Source organism: Pan troglodytes, chromosome 17, assembly GCF_028858775.2.
Source record: "Pan troglodytes isolate AG18354 chromosome 17, NHGRI_mPanTro3-v2.0_pri, whole genome shotgun sequence".
Taxonomy (NCBI): Eukaryota; Metazoa; Chordata; class Mammalia; order Primates; family Hominidae; genus Pan; species Pan troglodytes.
This window is the reverse complement of record NC_072415.2, coordinates 72990675-73012870: the sequence shown is the minus strand read 5'-3', so window position 1 is coordinate 73012870 and position 22196 is coordinate 72990675. Positions and strand designations below refer to the sequence as shown.

At 39.5% G+C, this 22196-nt stretch overlaps 1 protein-coding gene across 2 annotated transcripts in view; it reads right to left on the bottom strand.

Moving 5' to 3' along the window:
• The window catches only part of PHLPP1 (PH domain and leucine rich repeat protein phosphatase 1), a 253822-nt gene that overhangs the window by 2688 nt on the left and 228938 nt on the right, over positions 1 to 22196 (bottom strand). For both annotated transcript variants that reach the window (XM_523952.7, XM_016933837.4), the window contains 4 exons: positions 18982 to 19112; positions 14285 to 14389; positions 5053 to 5247; positions 2136 to 2364 (listed from right to left, as the gene is read on the bottom strand). In XM_523952.7, the coding sequence (XP_523952.5) occupies positions 2136 to 2364; positions 5053 to 5247; positions 14285 to 14389; positions 18982 to 19112 (660 nt within the window). The remainder of the gene's footprint in view (positions 1 to 2135; positions 2365 to 5052; positions 5248 to 14284; positions 14390 to 18981; positions 19113 to 22196) is intronic.

The window sequence follows — 22196 nt, the reverse complement described above, 5'->3', positions numbered from 1 at the left end:
AATGCCCCTAAATCTTCCATTGCTCTCCATGATCACAAGAGGCAGTAGTGTCTAAAGGTCCAGAGAGGACTTGAAAGTACTTAAGCGGTGGAGAAAACCTTGGTTTGACTAGGTGGGTAAGAATGCTCATGTCAGGAGAACAGATGCTAAAGAAGAAATGCCAATTCTTACAACTTCCTTGAACTTGATTTCCTGTTGACCAATGGAGAAGGCAAGATCTGCTGGCTTTAGTTCAGCTATGTGCATGCTATTTAAATCAATTACCAAAGTGCCAGACCACTTGCCAATAAAAAGACCTGGGTTTTTTGTTTGTTTGTTTGTTTTTTTTGCCATGTGTACCTGCTTGGTTCTTTATTCTTCAAATTTTGAGATTCTCAGGTCCATGACATACCTCTACATGCCCTAGTTTTAACACTTCTTTCCAGGAAAGGCTTCATTATGACAAATCCCTGTCTGGGATGACAAAGTGTTTCTTCCACAGAATATCCATTTCCTTTCCAGTCCTACCACTTCCCTTTATTTGGGATTTGGCAAGGTGTTTACTTGTCCTAGGGATGTCTTTCCCAGCTTCTCACACAACTTTGCCACACCACACTTATAAGCAGGTAAGCATTCCTATTAGTAAAATTAGTAAGATGGGCTTCAAGCACAACCTTAAACTGCCTTGATTCTACTGACATAATCTGTCCCCAAAGCATGGAATTTGGCAGAAACTGTTCTTGCTGTTCTGTCCATCCCTTTAGATTTCTCTCCATCAAAACCAATGGTTTTGTGATTCATGAGCAATGAAGCTTCCACCATGGGCTCCAGGAGTTCTGCTCCATTCGCTAATTCATCAAAGTGTCAGTCATCTGCCCTGTGCCTGAAAAAATGACGTGGGCAGACAGCAGTGACCTGCAGAGAAACATCTACCTTCAAGAGGTTTCCAGTCTTACATTGCTGATAAAACCCATAGAACCATGTACAGTTTGAGGTGGACTCTGGTGAAAGCTTATAGTCCAGTAGAGAAAAAAGACTGACTCACACAGGCTTTGATGAGGGCCTTAAGAAAGAAACAGAAAGACTCAAGCTATACATGGGATTCTGTGCAAATGAGTCTGTGTGAATTTGTTCTCTGTCTATTCTTGGAGCAGAGAGGATGAACATGGATGGTAGACACTGTGCTAGGGAGCAGAAGACAGTCTAATGTGTACAGAATGCACTGAATTCAACTTTAGTTCAACATTATGCCAAACACAATTGAAGGTAAATGATTTCTGTGACCTACATGAATCATGGTTTGCACGTCAGACTTCTCTTGTTTTCTGTGCTTCGCCTCTTCCCTGCTTTTGTTTGCATTGCTTAATACTCAACAATGAGGTTTTGTTTTGTATTGTATTTTACTTCTCTTCCTTGAGACACGCCCTCCAAACACACACACCACAGTCTGTGTTGTGGGGACTGCCCTGTGCATTGTGGGGTGTTGAGCAGCATTGTCCTAGCAGCGCTGTAGGATGCTCAGTGGCCTCAATCCACTGCATGCCAATTGCACTCTCCGCCCCAGCTGTGATGACCAAAAATGTCTCCATATGTTGCCAAATGTCTTGTGGGGAAGCAAACTGCCCCCAGTTGAAAACTGCTTACTGTGTACTCAAATGGGACATGAGGTATGAACCAAAATAACAACTAGTACACTTACACAGACGTTCATAGTTTACAAGTCATACCAACCTTGTAAGATAGGACAGATGCATGATTATTCCCACTTTACAGATGAGAAAACTGAGGCTTAGAGAGGTTTAAAGGTCACAACCTGCAAGTGGCAGAGCTAAGATATGAAAACTAGCAGTGTGATGTCAGGGGTAGAGCCCTCAACCACCAAAGCAGCCCTCTGCAAAGTGGCTGCAAACATGGAATGGGATCATGCCCATGAAGCACGCAGCACAGTGTCTGATGCAGAGAGGCAACCAACAAGCATATACATCATAATGTAAGACATCTGCTTTGTGATACTATGGATTTGGAATTCTAATGTCAAACAAACTTCAAAAGTGTTCTTTGAAGGCAAATGCTCCCTAGCTAGTTTCTGCTATGACCTGGTCTCCTCTCCTATCCTCTCCTCTCCACCATCCTGGGGAACACCCCTGTTTTCTCACCTCAGTGATAATGGCCTTGTGCTGTTTAATCCTCTTCAGCTCTTCTTCACAGCTCATGATGTAAGATCTGGACAGAGGCAGCGGCTTTCCATTTCGACAGAGAACTGTTTGGCACTTGCCCACATTAGCAGAGGTCAAGGTGAAGGATCCTCCTGGATCCACAGGGTCATGCTTGATATGACAAAGGACAGCGGCACCACCAAGCTTCTGCCCAGCAGTTCCAAGTTTCCTGGAATCCGAAGAGAGGGAGTGACACTCAAACACAGCCCATCAGTGCCAGTTCTGCAAATTCAACAGCAAGACCGCACCACTGGACAGGGCCAGGAAGGAGACAGCTGGGGATTCCACTCCGCCTCCTTCATCAAAGCACACACTACTCTGCCTCTTTGATGAAAAGAGCCCCTGAATCTGACATCACACATATCCACACAGAGAGGCTCACAACTGGAAGACAGTATCACTGTACCATTAAAAGCCACAGGTGCTGCTCTGGAAGGCGGGTGCCCCTGGGCTGCCATGTACAGCCTGCTACCCTCATCAACCACACTGCCCTATCAGCACACTCCAGACAGCAGGAAAATGACTTCTTTCTCCATCTGCTTCTCTAAATTCCCTCTGTCCCCAGAAAAGGAACATTGAAAAAACCATGTACGTAAGAGCAGGTATAAACACCCTACCCCACTGACAGGCACACTTTAGAAAAACCTGACAACCCTCTCCTCCTTATAAGGGTGTTTGCTGGTAGCAGCCTTGAAGTATTGGAGTGTTCATGTTCCTGCCCTATATAGTAAAGACTTTCTGGACCAGCACCATCTATTCTAGAAAATTCATAGAAAGGACATTCTAGTAATCAAATACCAAGTGCTTGTGATTTATCTTTTTAATCATGAGAATCCACAGACCTACCAAATACAGAAAGCACCTGCAAATTCTGAAAATCAAAAATCAAAAACCCCTCTTACAAAGCTACTTGTTCTGGCAGATTATCAAGGGAGAGAAATAGCAGAGAGGGACAAAAGACCATTATTGCTCCCATGGCCTCATGAACTCCTATGGCAAGCCCCACAAATGGTAACACTGCCCAGGCCCCTGCTGTTCCTGAGTGGTACAGGAGCAAGAAAGTTAAGAAAAACAGTCTCCCGTTTTACAAGGGCAGACCCTCAGGTACTGTCTGCTCCTATCACGTGTGTAAGGTAAGCAACTGGCAAGAAGAGCAATGGAAACCAGGGCTGCCTACTTGCATGCATTAGGAAATCCCGCACAAAGACCAGTTCCCCTAAGGACCAAAAGCTCACCACACAACCCGTACCCTCTTAACAGATAGGGAAAATAAGAGACATACAAAAGACCCTGGAGAAGGGCCTATAGTTTAGGTTCCTAAACTCCAACTTTCAGATATTTGGCTCCAGACCCTTCCAAGGCATCTCTACTTTCTCCCTTTCACAGGCACAGTGATTTGTAAAAAGTATAGCAAGTAATCCGAGACTGGGGTTCTCGGTTTTTAATTCTTACCCAGTGCTTGAGGGTGCATAAAAAGCAGACCTTTTGGGGGTTGTGAAGGGATGTGTTTGTGCTGTGGTCTGTATGCACATGTGTATGTGTGTGCATATGATACATGCTTGCTGTTTTTCTAGAACAAAAGGGTGGTAAAAACAGGAAAGCTGATGTGCCTGCTAGTTACAACATCCTTTGAAGGGAGTCTCACAACCCGAGGTCAGGTCCTGGCTGCACTACCTATTAGCCCGTAGGCACTGTGCTTCACGTCACTGTACATCACTTTCAGTAACATTACCCAGCTAACTGGTAACAATTTATGACACATAAGGTAAAATTTAGAACAATGACTGGTACATATTAAGGGCTTGCTGGATATTAGCCATTATTGTTCAGTTGCTAATTGTATATGCTCACTGAGAATCTGAAAGTCAGGGGTGAGTGTAGCAGCAAGAACCACCCCAGGCTTGCCTCCACCAAGCTCTCTGAGAGGAACCATTTGTGATGCAGGTATCACTGTAAAGGCTGCTCTGAACACTCCTCCCCAGACACCACTTCTACCCTTCTAACAAAGCTACTTGCTCTGGCAGAATATCAAGGGAGAGAAAGAGCAGATAAGGATAAAATACCATGACTGCTCTCATGACCTCAAATACCAGTACACTCATCACTCCTGGGTCCCACATGAGTGAGTCTGCAGTACAATACTTATAGACAGGAAATTCCATTATTACCTAGAAAGCCATGAAGGTGGTAAGAATAAACAATTCTTTGAATGAAGGAATCCTCATTCCTCTAAGAGTTACAAACAATATTCCACAATTTCTACAGCAACCTAAAGCTCTGCTGCTGGTGGAAACTCCAGGCTATGGCCTAGGATTCTGCCAGTAACACTGTCTTGAACATTTAATAAAGGAGAAAACAAAATATAAAGAATGATTTAACTCTTGGGCTAAAATCTGACCATCTTGATTTCACAAAGGTTTGCACTATCTCAAACCAGTGATAGTATTTCATAAGGGCCAAGAAACTAGGATAGAAACGGTCCATTTCAAAGAGAGGTCCCCACACCAGAAAGTCTAAAAAGCCCCTACAGCTCACATGATCTGGGAGGAGAAATGGCATTGCAAACAATCTGATGAAAATCTGCAATCAATACAGGCCAGTGAGGTCCAGTTCTCAGAGAAACTAATTCCTTGTCATTGTCTGAGCCTTCTACAAAGTTGTCTGAACATCAGTATGTCTCAAACCGGAGCACCATTCCTGATGCCTGGGCAACACCAAACTTGCCTGAATGCATCTTGGTACTCATAGTCAAAAAACATGGCTTGGAGACCATTGGGCACCTGCTTTTCTAAACAGAGGATAAACACTCAAAGAGCAAGAAAACACACAGCAGGTAAGCAGGAACTCTGAGTTTTACCTTTGCATGACAATGAATGTATTGACCATGTATTCTTCTTCGTTTTTTGTTTTTTGCAGCTCTTCAGCCAAAATGTCACTCATAGTGCACTGGAGAAGGTAGGGCACCTCCACATTCCGGTCTCCGTCAAACACACCATACAGGGCTTCGCGGTTGTCACAGAAGTTATTCACCGACAGGGCTGCGACACACAACCTGCAAGGCAACCACACTTCTGTGCTGAGTCCACTCATCCTCCTGCTCCAGGTCCAGCCCAGTGCTTATTTCAAGATTGTCCTAACTCAGTTTTGTCTCTTTCTTCATGACTCCAGACAGATTAAGGGCAGGTAAACTGACTCCAGCTAATTTCTAACAGCCAATTTTGATAAGCAGAGAAGGATGAGCACAAATTATGCTTCACACATGCCTTCCTACATGCTTCTCTTCTGATGAGTTTATTTTTAAATGTCAGTGACAGAAGGGGAAAAAGAGGCATGGGAAATAAGAGAAGATTATGAATCCATATCTACATATACATTCAATAAGCAGTTATTAACGAGAATCTCCACATCCAGCCAAAATAGAAAACTAAAACACTGGGAAAAATAGACGAAACCTATATGAAAAGCATGTACAAATACAGAAAAAGCCTCAAATGACTTTTAAAAAATTATTTTTATTTTTATTTTTTTTGAGACAGGGTCTCCCTCTATCACCTAGGCTGCAGTGCAGTAGTGTGATCTCAGCTCACTGCAGTCTCCACTTCTAGGGCTCAAGCGATTCTCCCACCTCAGCCTCCTGAGTAGCTAGGACTACAGGAGTATGCCACCATGCCCAGCTAATTTTGTATGTTTAGTAGAGATGGGATTTCACCATGTTGGCCAGGCTGGTCTCAAACTCCTGAGCTTAAGCAATCTGCCAGCCTCAGCCTCCCAAAGTGCTGGGATTACAGGTGTGAGCCACTATGTCCAGCCTTCAAATGACCTTTTTAAAAGGCAGGAAAAACAAACAAACAAACAAACAAACCCCAACTGGACAATAAGAGCACAGGTCAGTGATCCTGGAGAGAGCCTGCTTCCCGCCCAGCTTCCTCCTGGGGAAGTGTCCAGGCTGCAGCACAGGGAGGAAGACCCAGGTGGAGGCTGTGGTCTCCGTGCATTGAGGAGATGGAGCTGGGGGCTGAAGGAGGACAAGGTGGCCAGAGTCCGCAGTCAGTGCACTGGAGGAGGATAGTGGTTCCTGGCAAATGTGGAAAGTTTGGAGACTGTCTCCACTCCAAACTCAAAAGAATCAAACTGTTTCCAAGCAACTGTGTCCCAGAAACTGTCCAAAATGAAACAGAGAGGAAAAAAAAAGACTGGGAAAAAAAAAACAATAAGGCCAGGACCTTAGTGAGTGGTGGGATAACTTCAAACAGCCTACTATACTATAGGGAATTGGAGTCTTCGAAAGAAGAGACAGATAACACTTTTGAGGAGTTGATGGCTGAAAACATTTCCAATATGAAGAAAATTATAAAACTACAGATACTGCAAGCAAGAGAAACTTGAAAAAGACTTAACTGAGACACATCAAAATCAAATTGCTAGAAACCAGGAACAAAGGCGGGAGGTAGAGTGGGGAAACCAGGACGTGCCCAACAGCAGGCTTCTCCCTGGAAACCTGGTAGGAGACAGTGGAGCAACATCTTGAACATACCAATGGAAAACAACTAGAAAACAACCTAGATTTCTAAGCCAGTACAAACAGCTCTGAAAAGTTAAGGGGAAATAAAGACATTTCCAGATGCACAAATAAAAGCATTTACCACCAGCAGGATGGCACTAAAGAAATGGAAAAGGAAATCCTTGAGGCACAAGAAAATGACACTAGATGGAAATCCGGAACTGTACAAAAGAATGAAGCACAACGATAATGACAGCCAGGTGAGTGAACAGAAACATTTCCTCATTTTTTGTTTAATTTTTTTTTGAGATGGAGTCTCACTCTGTCACACAGGCTGGAGTGCAGTGGTGTGATCTTGGTTCACCGCAATCTCTGCCTCCCGGGTTCAAGTGGTTCTCCTCCCTCAGCCTCCTGAGTAGCTGGGATTACAGGCACCCGCCACCACGCCCAGCTAATTTTTGTATTTTCTGTAGAGACAGCGTTTCACCATCTTGGCCAGGTTGGTCTCATACTCCTGATCTCGAGCGATCCGCCCGCCTCGGCCTCTCAAAGTGCTGGGATTACAGGCATGAGCCACCATGCCCAGCCTCATTTTCTTATTTTAAAAATCACCTTAGAACAGTGATTCTTAATAGAATATTCAATAATATTCTAATGGGTATTGGGAGGCAACAACAAAGAATTATCTGGCTCAAAATGTCAATGGTATTGAAGTTGAGAAACACTGCTTTAGAAAATAACTAAAGTAAAAATAACAATAATGTATTTTGGAGGTTATAACATAGATAGAAGCAGAACATATGACAACAACAGCATAAAGGCCAGGACAGGAGAAGGAGAAGTACATATTTGCAAGGTTCTTATATGTGAAATGACATTACTATTACTTGAAGGTAAACAGTAATAAGTTAAATATCATACTATAAACTCTAAACAAGCCACACATGTACACACAGAGACACACGGTAGAATAAGAATAAATAAAGATAAAATCAAATCATAACAAATAATCCAAAAGAATGAAGAAAAAGGAAAAAGGAAATAAAGAACAGATGGCACAAATAGAAAACAATAGTAAGGTGGAAGGTTTAAACCTAACCATATCAATAATTTCATTAAATATAAAGGCCTTAACACTACCGAAAAGACAAAAAATTCAGACTGAATAAAAAAGACCTAATTACATGCTGCCTATAAGAAATCCATTTTAAATATGAGACAAATAGGTTAAAAGTAAAAGGATTTTTTAAAAGGTATACCATGCTAACATTAATCAAAAGAAAGTTGAAATGGCTATGTTAATATCAGACAAAGTATATTTCAGAACAAAGAATATTATAGGAATAGAGAGTCATAATGATAAAGCGGTCAGTTCATCAAGAGGCTACATCATTCTACATGTTTACATACTTAACAGAGCTTCAAGATGTATGAAGCAAAAACTGACAGAACTACAAGGAGAAACAGACAAATCCATATTCATAGCCTCTCAATCATCAACAGAAGAAGAAGACAGAAAACTGGTAGGAGGCTTGAGCAACAATATCAACCAACTTGAGTTAACTGGCACCATACCCAACAGCAATTTTTTTTTTTAAATGCACACGGAACTTTTACCAAGATAGGTAAGATTCTGGACCAAAAATCAGTCTAAATAAGTTTAAAGGATTCAAGTCATACAAAGCGTGTTCTCCAACGATATTAGTGAAATTACTTAGAAAAAAATTTACAACTCTAAATGCTTATATTACAGAATTAGAGGTCTGAAATCAATAATCTAAGCTTCCATTTAAAGAAACTAGAAAAAGAAGTACATAACAAACCCAAAGCAAGAAGAAAGGGAATCATAAAAATAAGAAAAGCAGTTGAGTGTGATAGCTCACACCTGTAATCTCAGTACTTTTGAGAGGCCAAGGCAGGAGGATTGCTTGAGGCCAGGAGTTTAAGATCAGCCTGGGCAACAGAACAAGACCCTGTCTCTTAAAAACAAACAAACAAAACAAACAAAAAAAAACAAAAAACCCATAAAACAAAAATTAAAACATAAGAAATGTGAAACAGAAAAATTATAGAGAAATATCAGTAAAACAAAAAATCTAGTTCTTTGAGAATATCAATAAAATCGATAAACCAAATCAAACTGATCAGGAAAAAGAAAACACAAATTACCAACATTAGGAATGAGAGAGGGGAGGAACATCTCTACAGATTCTACAGATTTTAAAAGCATAATAATGGGCTGGGCATGGTGGCTCATGCCTGTAATCCCAGCACTTTGGGAGGCTGAGGCGGGTGGACCATTTGAGGAGTTCGAGATCAGCCTGGCCAACATGGTGAAACTCTGTCTCTACTAAAAATACAACAAATTAGCTGGGCGTGGTGGCGCACACCTGCAGTCCCAACTACTCAGAAGGCTGAGGCAGAAGAATTGCGTGAACCCGGAAGGGAAAGGTTGCAGTGAACCGAGATTGTGCCACTGCACTCCAGCCTGGGTGACAGAGTGAGACTCCATCTCAAAAAAAAAAAAAAAAAAAAAAACCTAATAATGGGATATTATGAACAGGCTTATGTTAATACATTTGAAAACTAGATAAAGCAGACCAATTCCTTGAAAGACACAAATTACCAAAGTTTGTTCAAGAAGAAAGAGATAATCCTATTTAAAGAAATTGTAGGTTAAAAAAAACCCAGAACAGATGGCTTCACTGGTGAATTCTTTTAAATATTTAAGAAGGCTATATTACCAATTTTATACAAACTCCTCCAGAAAACTCAAGATGAGGAAACACTTCCCAACTCATTCAATGAGGCCAGCATTACCCTGATACCAAACCCAAAGACATCACAAGAGAGCTACAGACTAATATCCACCATGGAACATAGACATCCTCAACAAATTAACAGCAAATCTAATCCAGCAGCATGTAAGAAATATAATACTTTAGGCTGGGTGTGGTAGCTCACGCCTGTAATCCTAGCTCTTTGGGAGGCAGAGGAGGGCAGATCACTTGAGGTCAGGAGTTAGAGACCAGCTTGACCAACATGGAGAAACCCTGTCTCTACTAAAAATATAAAATAAGCCAGATATGGTGGCGTATGCCTGAAATCCTAGCTACTCGGGAGGCTGAGGTGGAGAACTGCTTGAACCCGGGAGGCGGAGGCTGCGGTGAACCGAGATTGTGCCATTGCACTCCAGCCTGGGCAATAAGAGTGAAACGCTGTCTAAAAAAAAAGAAAAAAGAAAAATATACTACATCGTGACCAAATGCATTTATACTTGGAATGCAAAGTGTATTTAACATTTTAAAATCAATCAATGTAATTAAACACATCAACAGACTGAAAAAGAAAAAAAACCATACAGTCATCTCAATTGATCCAGAAAAAGTCTATGACAAAATGTGTTATCTGTTTATAAAAACTAAGATTTCATTATAAAATCTTAACAAACTAGATATAGAAGAGAATTAACTTGATAAAGGGTGTCTACAAAAATACCGAGAGCTAACATCACATTTGATTGTGAATGAACAAGTTTTCACCAAAGAAGGTATATGGATGATAAATAAACATATGGAAAGAGTAGGGAAATGCAAATTAAAACCACAATGAGATATTATTATTAGAATGGCCAAAACAACAACAACCTGACAATAACACCTGCTGGTAAGGATGTGTAGCTACTGGAACTCTTAGACATTGCTGTTGGGAGTGCGAAATGATACAGGCACTTTGGAAACAGTTTGGCAGTTTCTTACAAAAGTAAATATACACTTACCATATGACCCAGCAATCCTTATCCCTAGGCATTTGTCCAAGAGAAATGAAAACAAGCATTCATAAAAAACCTGTATGTAACTGTTTGCAACCTGTAGCACTTTCATTCGCAATTGCTAAAAACTTGAAACAATCTAAACATCCTTCAAATGGTGAACGGGTAAAACAAAAACAAACCATAATATGTCCATGCTATGGAATGCTACTCAGCAATAAAAAGCAATGAAAAGAAACGAACTACTGACACATGCAATAGTACAAATGAATCTCAAACGCATTATGTGATGGGAAAGAAGTCAGACTGAGAAGGCCATATACTATATAATTCTGTTTATAGGACATCCTGGAAAAGGCAAAATTAATGAGATTAAAAAACAGATCAGGAGTTGCCAAGGACAGGGGCTGGGGAGAAGAACTAACAAAAATGGGCATGGGTAAATTTTGGTAGGTGAAGGAACTGGCCTATAACCTGCAGTGGTGGTTACACATGATGATATTCTTTTACCAAAACTTGCAGAACTGCCGGGCACGGCAGCTCACGCCTGTAATCCCAGCACTTTGGGAGGCCAAGGCGGGCGGATCATGAGGTCAGGAGATCGAGACCATCCTGGCTAACACAGTGAAACCCCGTCTCTACTAAAAATACAAAAATTAGCCGGGCGTGGTGGCGGGCGCCTGTGGTCCCAGCTACTCGGGAGGCTGAGGCAGGAGAATGGCGTGAACCCGGGAGGCGGAGCTTGCAGTGAGCCCAGATTGCACCACTGTACTCCAGCCTGGACAACGGCACAAGACTCCGTCTCAAAAAAAAAAAAAAAAAAACTTGTAGAACTGTACATTAAAAAGGGTGAATTTTACTGAATATAGATTATACCTCTTACATATATACATTAGTAAAAAGAAAAAATTATTAAGCACCTGCTATGTATCATGGCTACATACCAGATATATAAACTTAAAAATATAATCCCTCCCTTTAAGGAGCTCAGGGATAAATAATAATAGTAATGACCATTATCATTAATAATATTAGTAGTTAACACTTAAATAGGGTTTATCATATGGCATACATTGTTCTAAGTATGTCATACATATTAACTCACGTGATCCTGTAACAACCCCATGAGGATAGGTAGTTTTTTCTTATTTCCTATTTTAGCTAAAGAGAGACTGAGAAACTGCCCATGGTCACACAGCAAGAAAGTATAGAACCCAGGTGCAAAGCCAGGCAACCTGGCTTCTATCTCAATCCTTTGAAATTCTTGCCTCTATTTATTATGAAAAACAAGTTATCCAAAATTATATGGCAATTAGTGGCAAAGTTAAATTTTAAAGTCATTTTATTCCGTCTTCCTTCTGTAGGCTCCCCTTGCTAATTGGAATGAGGTAGTATGAAAGAGAAAAAAAATTACAGTAACGTTTTTTTTTTCTTTTCTTTTTTTTTTTTTTTAAAGTATAGTGGTGATCATTCTTAGCATTTCTTTTCTGGTGAAGTTTCCTGTTTGGTTTTTAACCTAAAGAAGAGGCTAGGTTGGGAGTAGTGGCTCACATCTGTAATCCCAGCACTTTGGGAGGCTGAGGCAGGTGGATCACTTGAGGTCAGGAGTTCAAGACTGGCCTAGCCAACATGGTGAAACCCTGTTTCTACTAAAAATACAAAAATTAGTTGGGCATGGTGGTGGGCGCTGTAATCCCAGCTACTTGGGAGGCTGAGGCAGGATAATCACTTGAACCCGGGAGGCGGAAATTGCAGTGAGCCGAGATTGCGCCATTGCACTCCGGCCTGGGCGACAAGAGTGAAACTCCATCTCAAAAAAAAAAAAAAAAAAGAGGCTAATTATCCAACTGCAGCTCCCTCTTGGGTTTCCCCAAAGGATCTGAAATGACCTGACAGGAAGGCAATACTACACCTCAGAGAAAAGGAGGGAGGGAGAGAAGAGAATAGATGTCTATTGAGATTTGGAGAGAGGACAACCAGTTTTCCCCTTCTTTTAAGGTGGCAAGCAGCAAACTCTGTGTTTAAATAACTATTGACAATGCAAACAAAGTAAAAACAAAACAAAAAACACCAAAAAACAAACAAAAACCTCTCGAGAAACTTTTATTGGCAAAACCAAAGGGTAAGAAAAGCAAGGGAAAATATAAAGGGAGGGCCAAGCATAGCCTGGGACTACTGGGATGCTGTCCATTTTCTATTTCTTGTATTTATTTATTTATTTTTCTCTTTCAATGACTCTGTTCATTTTTTATTTCTGGATACAGGTGGTGGTCTGAAGGTGTGTTCACTTTGCAAGAATTCAAAGGGTTGTAGCGCACTTTGCTGTACACAAATGGTACTATGTGACACAATTGTGGAAGGGGGAATTATGCCCAAAAGCCCACCCAGATCTAATTGGTTACTTGCTCCATTAAGACACGAGTAGATATTAGATATTAATATACAGAGTTATTTAAAAACTAATCTTAGATTTCACATTAGTGTTCAGAAATGAGCAGTTTCATTTACTGGTGTTTGTAAGGAAGACATAAAAGATCCTTTGATCTAAAAAGTAATGATCTCCAGAAAGAAACTTTGAGTGCTCTAAAGAATATATGAATTCTCCTCTGCCCCAACACAATGACATACTGTGCAAAGTCCATGGAAATGAGGGAGTAGCTGGAGCCCAGGCAGAACTGAGGCACACCACCTCGGGTTATTCTGCCTTTTCTGAGCAAAGAGAACAGAGTTGTTAACTCTTCTCTGGAGAGCACAAGGCCAAATGACACCTTAGGGAAAGGGGAAAAGATCAGTGTGTCAGATCCAGAATTTGAATTGATGCTGTTTTCTGTTCCAAAGAAAAGCAGGCAGAATGGCAGCAACAATTCCAAACCTTTTATTTTCTATGAAGAGTATTCAGCTAGTCAGTGGTTCTCAAGCCTAGACCCATACTAGAATCACCTGGGGGAGATTTTAAAACACTCTGATTTAATGAGTCTAGGTTGGGAGACTTTTTAAAAACTTTCCTTACCTTACTGATTCTAATGTGTGCCCAGGGTTGAATACTAATGTTAGCTATTATTAGATCTACCTCCACTTTCTGTTCTTCCTTACAATACTTCTGTGTTCTTATACTTCAGCTAATTAAATTATGACCGTTCTAATTTACAGGATTCTTTACCTGTCTAGGTACTAATTATTAGCACCTCTTCATATAATACAAGCAAGCCTGAAAAGCCTGGTTACATTTTTCAGGAAAAATCAACATCTGTATCTAAGAGAGGGAAGGGTGGGGAAAATGGAGAAGAAAAAGATATTAAGATGGGCAAGTCCTGGTAGCAAGACAAGCAGATGACATTACAGACAATGGACATCAAACTGCTGCCAAGCTAATTTAGATTGTAAAAACAGCTCCATAGTCAGTAACATGAGTGATCTTAAATATGCACAATTAAGCTACTTCTCCTTTAATACTATCTCTGTTTTGCTTGGTAAACAAGCATCAGAGGAAGATAAAGGAGCTTTTCAAAGGAGCAGGGATGCATTTCAATACTTAGGCCTTTTCTAAACACTGGAGTCTTACATAGATATAATGTGTCAGTTACCTTGTATCCTAGCAACGTCTCCTACTAAGGGAGACTATGTGATTCCAAACAGGGCCTTCCCTTAATGTTCAAACATAAGTCGTGAGGGAGCCTCACTCTGGGGAAACTTGCAATACTCAAAGAAATTTTACATGAGAAAAGTGTGTGCTACAGCACTGAGTTTCTTTCTACCCAACTAAAGGAGTGAGACAGGCAGGAGGCACTTCTTCCTCTAAAGTTTCATCTGACTTACTTGTTTTTTACCCCCGAAGCTTCAGTGTAACCATGACTCCATACAGCTGGGGCTCCGGAAGCGTCTCCTGTAGAAGGCTGATCAATCTTGAAACAGCGGATATTACTAACAAGAGAAACAGGGAGGGAACAGGAATCATTAAAACCAAATGTGTGCAAATTGCTACCTTTATCTGAGAAATAAAAAATACACCTGTTAAGCACTCTGTACTTACCATTTCTTACTGTGTTTAATGTGTCTGAAATACTTATCAGCAACAAGAACCAGCTACTCGTTGTAATGAAAACTGAGGGGCATATATACAGAGCACGAAAATTAGTTTTAATGAGCATCGTAAAGCAGCTATTAGAGACTTTCACACATTCCACTTTAGATGACTGCTCTCTCCTGGGAATGACAAGGACAGCTCTCAGCCTTGGCATGAGAAAACAAAACTTAAGTAATAGGATGGGTGTATTCTTACACCATGAATACTCAGAAAGAACAACAACAAAACACCTAAGCCACAATTATACTGCATTTAGATGATGTGAGAGAATTCTGCAATATTCATCTCCAAATCCAATTTCTGTCCATATAACCCCTCCAAATATTATCATGGACTTGCAGTTCCCTGGAGCTTCCAATACTCTCCTCACAGGTATAGCCAAGTATGCTAAGACTAATATCATAAAACATATATGTAAAATTACAAAGCAAATGAAGGGTATTTAATAAATTACAAGTTAACTGTATGTATTTAAACTGGGAGATTTCTTACCTCTCCTCAGCCCTCATATGCCATAATTGATCCAACAGGACCCAAAACAGAAATACTAAAGGGACAAATTCTCAAATAGCGTTCCTTAAAAATCAGCCTTGCCAGGCGCGGTGGCTCACGCCTGTAATCCCAGCACTTTGGGAGGCGGAGGCGGGCGGATCACCTGAGGTCGGGAGTTCGAGATCAGCCTGACCAACATGGAGAAACCCTGTCTCTACTAAAAATACAAAAAATTAGCTGGGCATGGTGGTGCATGCCTGTAATTCCAGCTACTCGGGAGGCTGAGGCAGGAGAATCACTTGAACTCGGGAGGTGGAGGTTGCGGTGAGCCAAGATTGTGCCACTGCACTCCAGCCTGGGCAACAAGAGCGAAACTCTGTCTCAAAAAATAAATCAAATAACATAACATAACATAAAAGAACATAAAATAAAATAAAATAAAATCAGCCTCTAGAAAGCATTCTGTGTCCCTAAACAGGAAGTCATTAACAGATGTAAAGTAGTCTGTTAAAAGGCTGGCTACCACAAGGTGAAATAAGTCCTCTTACTTGTAAATTGCCACTAAGTTTCCCCCTCATTATTATTTAAACAAGGGAAAAAGTATATGTATTATCTGCTGACAACTGAAGCAACACCTACATAGTTCTGGTCATGACCACAAGAATTAAAATTATCTGTTGGTACTCATTACTCCCAAATCTAACAAATACTGTATATCCTTCCTAAGAACCAGTTAAAGCTCTAAGAAGTAAATCAATATCTAACTTGTATTCCCTTTGTAACTAGAAATAACTGATGGCAATTTTTCTGAAATTTAAAAATATATGGTTAAAGAAAAGTTTCTACTCTCAATTACTAGCAAACATTTACTTTCCATCTTATCTTGAAAAACATAAATCAGAGTGTCAATAGAAAATCCCCAAATCAAGTTAATACCTTGTTTTACAATAAGGCTGGAGCTAAATCTTTTTTTCAAAGTTTTCAATTCTATAAATAAAAGAGGCATTAACAAAAAAAAGGACAGTCCTCCATTATTTGCTCTCCATATGACCTGGTACTCCATTTTATCCATCTAAAACAGTCAGCAATACAATAGGTTTCTTAAGACATATCCTAAGGCTCTTAGATACCATCCTGAAGTCTAGGGAAAAGTGAAGGCTCATTTTTAAAGGCATTTATAATTTTTACAGAACACAAAGTCTTCAGAGAAATAATTCCATTTCCTAGCCTGATTATTAAAGGAAAAAAAAAATAACTCTTAACTGCCCCCTCTCCCCAGCACACAAATAATTCTTTCTAGTGAAGCAGCAATTTCTCTTCTCTACCTAGCTGAACATAGTGTGGCTGAGCAGCTATCTGAAGTGAAATGAATGCTGACTCTTGTATATCTTTATTTTTTGAGACGGAGTTTCGCTCTTGCTGCCCAGGCTGGAGTACAATAGCGTAACACGGCTCACTGCAACCTCCGCCCCCAGGTTCAAGCGACTCTCCTGCCTCAGCCTCCTGAGTAGCTGGGATTGCAGGCATGCGTCACCTCGCCCGCCAATTTTTTTGTATTTAGTAGAGACGGGTTTTCATCATGTTGGTCAGGCTGGTCGCAAACTCCTGACCTCAGGTGATCTACCCACCTCGGCCTCCCAAAGTGCTGGGATTACAGGCGTGAGCCACCACACCCGGCCATCTTGTGTATCTTTAAATGAGTCAGAGTTCTGTGAACCACAGCTCAATCTCACAGAAGAGTCCTCATATGCACTTAATCGGCTCACATAAAACAAATAAACCAACCCTCTAAAAGTGCAAATAATATACGGAAAATCTTCCAAGTCATTAAGAATCCACAACCTTCCAGATGTTAAACAGAAGGTAACATTTTAAGAGTATTACGATTTTTTGCTATAGGAAACTTTGGTCTGAGTAAGTGAATATTTTAAAAAGCTTGATACGTACGACAACTGCTTTTAAGAAGAGTGTAATACCAAATTATACTCCTTCAGCAGCACCAATTTTAGGGGGGAAATGTTATTCAAATATTTTACTTTGTATTTGCTTGATATACTAATAAGTTTGAACATCTTTTCATGTAACTATTTGTACTGCATCTGTTAAATGTTAATGTCCTTGGTTTATTTTGAGTACTTTTCTTATCATATAAGAACATTTTCTAGTAAGCATATTAATGCTTTTATTTTTCGTATTTCTCTTCCTAGTTTGTCATTTGCCATTTATATTTACTCTTGAGAGTTTTTGAAATAGGAAATAGACATTTAACACTTTTATGTATAAAAAGTATATTTACGTGTAAACATATACGACATAAATATTGAAACCAATCTACATGTACTGATTTCTTTTCTTGTGACTTACTCCCTTCATTTCTTGGCCTAAAAAGTCTTTTTCTAACTTGTGAAGATATTCATATGATTTATTACTTTTAAAAATCATTTAATTTTACAGATTCAACTATTTCAGCTGGATTTTGGTGTGATATAAGAATGCAACTTTAATTTTTCTCTAAGTGGCTACTTCCATTTATTAACAAATTTTGGTGCAATTATTTTTAAATTTTATTTGTAAAAAAATGCTCAAAAATTTTTGTATCCTACGTATAAAAATACTCAAAAGCTATCTGTTTAAAGATGATGTATTTTGATAATCCATGTTTTCTTGATCTTAAAAAGTACCTTAAAGACCACGTAGGCCATTTTTTTTCTCATCTTATAGGTGTGGACAGATGGAGGGGTTTAGGCCGAGGTTTCATACATGTGATCAACAATGGAGAGAACCTCGGTCTCTACGCCTTCCTCAGGACACTCAGGCAGTGTTTTTCAACTATGTATCAAAATTAATTTTCTCATCAAGTACTAAAATGGCAACAAATTAGGCACTAATTAGGCCAATTCTATCCAGGAATCACTTTAAGTGCTTTTCAAACTTTGGTTTGCACTACAGCCTAGGATAGTATTAACAGACCAGTCACCAAAATTCTACTGTTCTTTTCTGATTCTCTTAAGATAATGGAAGATGACTTTCGGCAACAAATATTCCAACATTGAATAAACATATATGGCATGCATAATGACTAATGTATGACAATGTTTAAAACTGCTACTGATATACCCCAAAAAATTCTGAAAATTCAGAAAAGTTTAAAGAAGAAAATAAACACTACCCATAATACTATTATCCAGAGAATAACACCACTTTATCTCTTTTTATATCTCCTTTCAGGCATTTTCTAGATGTGTGTATGCATACACATGTACATATACCCAATGCACACAAATTTATAATGCAAAAATTGAATTATACTATAAAACTTCTTTGTGAATTTTATTAATATTTTCACTTAATATACTGTAAAGATCTTTTGAGTTAGCAATATAGCTCTAAATAATTTTAAATGGCTTTGTAATATTCAATTGTGGAACATTATTTAATTCTTAATAGACATTTAGAGTTCCATGATGAACATTCTCATTAAGACATCTTTCCTACTGCAGACCTTTAAGGTTTTACATAGAAAACTCCAACCACTAATTCTTTTATCAATATCAAGAATGAAACAGCATCAATGACCTCTTTCCCAAACCGTGAAGATCTAACTATGGGTAGGATCTAACTACTCCGCATTCTTGGTTTTATTTAAATAACCTGGATTTCAGTGCCACACTGTTAATTTTCCCTACATCATCCATCTCTTTTAAAATCCTTCCTTAATATTTGCATTAACTGTCACAACCACGTTATCAGTGACTACTGAGATTTAAGTTACATCTTGGTTGTTCATTGCTTCCCTGCATCTTGTATATCCTGTTGTGTGTGTTAACACAGCTAACAAGTCAATGATGCTTCATATTTTGTTCCCCATTTTCACTAAGATATGAATCCCATTGCCAGTGGACAATGATGGGGATACAGTGCTTTACAGAATACTTACTTCAGTAGTTCCAGGGTTTTGTGATCAAGGACAAGGCGCGGATTTCCAGTCAGGTCTAGCTCCTGCAGTTTGGGAGGCAGGTTTTCTGGTAATGTGACTTCACTTAGCTCATTACAGCTCAGGTCCACACACTGAAAAAAGAACAAGTGCAAACAAGAAAGAGATGGTCTAGAGAAGTTCTTCAGGGAATTCTATACTCCTACCCTTTGCATGCAAATCAGTCTGACCATTCATTATAATACACTAGACAAATGTGGAAAAGGAGGCTTATCTGTTACTTTGCCATAAACATTTAAAATAGATTTTGCTAAATGCAAAAAAAAATTTTTTATTTTCTTTGAATAACAGAAAATCCATGTTCTTTATTCTTCCTATATTTTTCACTTAAATTTATCTCCACGTTTAAAATTAAGCATTAACTAAAAAATCCTAATAGATTGTCTTATTGCTCACAAAATCTCCGTGCCATGAGAACTATAGCTCAAACATTAAAATGAACTTTAAAGGAATTTCTTAAAACAAAAAACAAAGAAGGCTGGGTACAGAGGCTCACGCTTATAATCCCAGCACTTTGGGAGGCCGAGTAGGGTGGATCACTTGAGGTCAGGGGTTTGAGACCAGCCTGGCCAACATGGAGAAACCCCATCTTTACTAAAAATACAAAAATTGGCCAGGTGGTGGCACAAGCCTGTAATCCCAGCTATTCAAGGTGGTTGACACATGAGAATCACTTGAATCTGGTAGGTGCACCGGGCGCAGTGGCTCACATCTGTAAACCCAGCACTTTGGGAGGCAGAGGCAGGCGTATCACCTGAGGTCAGGAGTTCGAGATCAGCCTGGGCAACACAGTGAAACCCCCGTCTCTACTAAAAATACAAAATTAGCCAGGCATGGTGGCACATGCCTGTAATCCCAGCTACTAGAGAGGGTGAGGCAGGAGAATCACTTGATTCTGGGAGGTGGAGGATGCAGTGAGCCGAGATCGCGCCATTGCACTCCAGCCTGTGCAACAAGAGTAAATCTCCATCTCACCAAAAAAAAAAAAAAAAAAAAGAATCCGGGAGGTGCAGGTTGCAGAGACCACACCACTGCATTCCGGCCTGGGCGACAGAGCAAGACCCTGTCTCAAAAAAAACAAAACAAAACAGAAAACAAACAAACAAACAAAAAACAAAGAAAAGAACATGTAAAATGAGGAAAAGGCAGGTAACACACACTCAAAACGAGAAGATATTTCAAAAGAAACTGAATAAGAAATTGGCAAAAGCAAGATGAGCAGGTAAGCCTGCCTAATCTGTGTCAAAAAAAAAAGGGGGCTGAGTCAAGTATGGATCCTACCCTCAAGGCATCAACATCTGGACTCTCCAACAGGTCCTCCCTAATTTAACTTGAAAGAAAAATCACAAAAGGGTCATGTTGGTTACAAAAAAAATCAGGTTTTACCTGTAAGTAGAAATTATAGCTCCTTTCTCACAAAACTGATGTAAAGCTTAAATAAGGTGTACTGTAAAAAGAGGGGCTGCCCTTGTGTTCAGGGAGCAGGGAACCTAGGTGGAGAAGGCTCAGCATACACAAGAGAAACGGAGTGGTCAGCGCTCTAGATACAACAATGCAGAATATATATAGTATATAGTATGGGGTGGAGAGCATTCAATTATCTGGCTGAATTAGTACCTTATTGTAAGTTTCAAAAGTGCTTACAGAAACGATCAAAGGGGAATTGTTTTGTTCTCTCTTCAGTCCTTTAAAAAAAGGGAGGAGGGAGATTATACTCAAGAACTTCAGGATCTTAAAAGTGGACAAAATCTTCCTTTTATTTGGAAAAATTCTCAAAGAATTTAAATCTAGTAGGGATTGGGGAAGGGTAGAGATTGGGTAAAATGAAAACCTGTATTTTTAGGTAAATATATTTTCAATAGGCTTCAAACAACACAATGCTCTCACACAAAATGTTTCATACAGTTGCTTCCAAATAGTAGCAATGAAAAAAATTATATTGCCATTCTAAATAATCATATTTTATTATGAGAGCATTATAACCACATTATCCACAAAAAGCTGAGCAAAAAGAAAAGCTCAGAAAAATATACCCTTAAATCTACCACCCTAACACACCCAGGGTTAGCATTCTGTTTTTTTTTCCTTATAGTCTTATTCATATATATTTTTTAAAAGCCCTAAAAATCTCAAACATAGGTGCAATTTCATTACATTTCATTTACTCTTCTATCACTCTACTGCAACCATTTTCCCCATCTTCATTCCCATCTGCTATGGTCTGAATGTTTGTCCCCCAACAAATTTTCATCATATGCTGAAACTTAATCCCCAACGTGATAGTATTAAGAAGTGGGGCCTTTGGGAACAGATGAGGTCATAAGGGCTTTGCCCTCATGCATGGGATTAGTGGCCTTATAAAACAGGCCCAGTGAGCTTGTTCACTCTTTGCACCTGACAAGCACACACGGAAGGAACTATCTATGAGAAATGGGGCCTCATCAGACCAAATCTGCTGGTACCTTCATCTTGGACTTCCCAGCCTCTAGAACTGTGAGCAAGAAATTTCTGTTGTTAATAAATTATCCAGTCTAAGGCATGTTGTTATAGCAGCCTGAATGCCCTAATATACCACCACCTTTAATAGCCCCATACTAATTCTAGTAGATGTACATTAATTTACTTAACCTAAATATTGGAGAAAATGGTCATCTCTTTTTTGCTTTGTTTTTTTTTTTTCAATTATAAATAATGGTTATATCAACAGTCAACCAGAGTTTAATGAAAAACTGATACCCGATAATACTGGGTAATAATGGGACATGCTACCAACAGAGTCAGTACACATCAGCATAGCAGGACAACAAATGGGGATATACACAATCTACTGGACACTGATGGGACAGGAAATAAAGAGCTAATAAGTGTGAGTAATTTAGGATGCAAGTAGTTGACAACAAAATTCAGGGGTCAGAAAATGCCTTTGGTCAAAGATTAAAGGCATTCTGCAGAAATATTGAATTTTATGAAATTGGTAAAAATTTTTTCTACAGATATAAACTAGCTCATTCTCTAAATTATCAAATTATGAAATGAGTTCAGTAGGGTAACTAATTACTTATGAAGATAATGCTGCAGGCTGTAATGCAGACCTTCTTAGAGATGATGTTCCTGTGCCTCCCCTCTGCCCAGGACTGTTTGCTCCCCAAGGCTCCTGT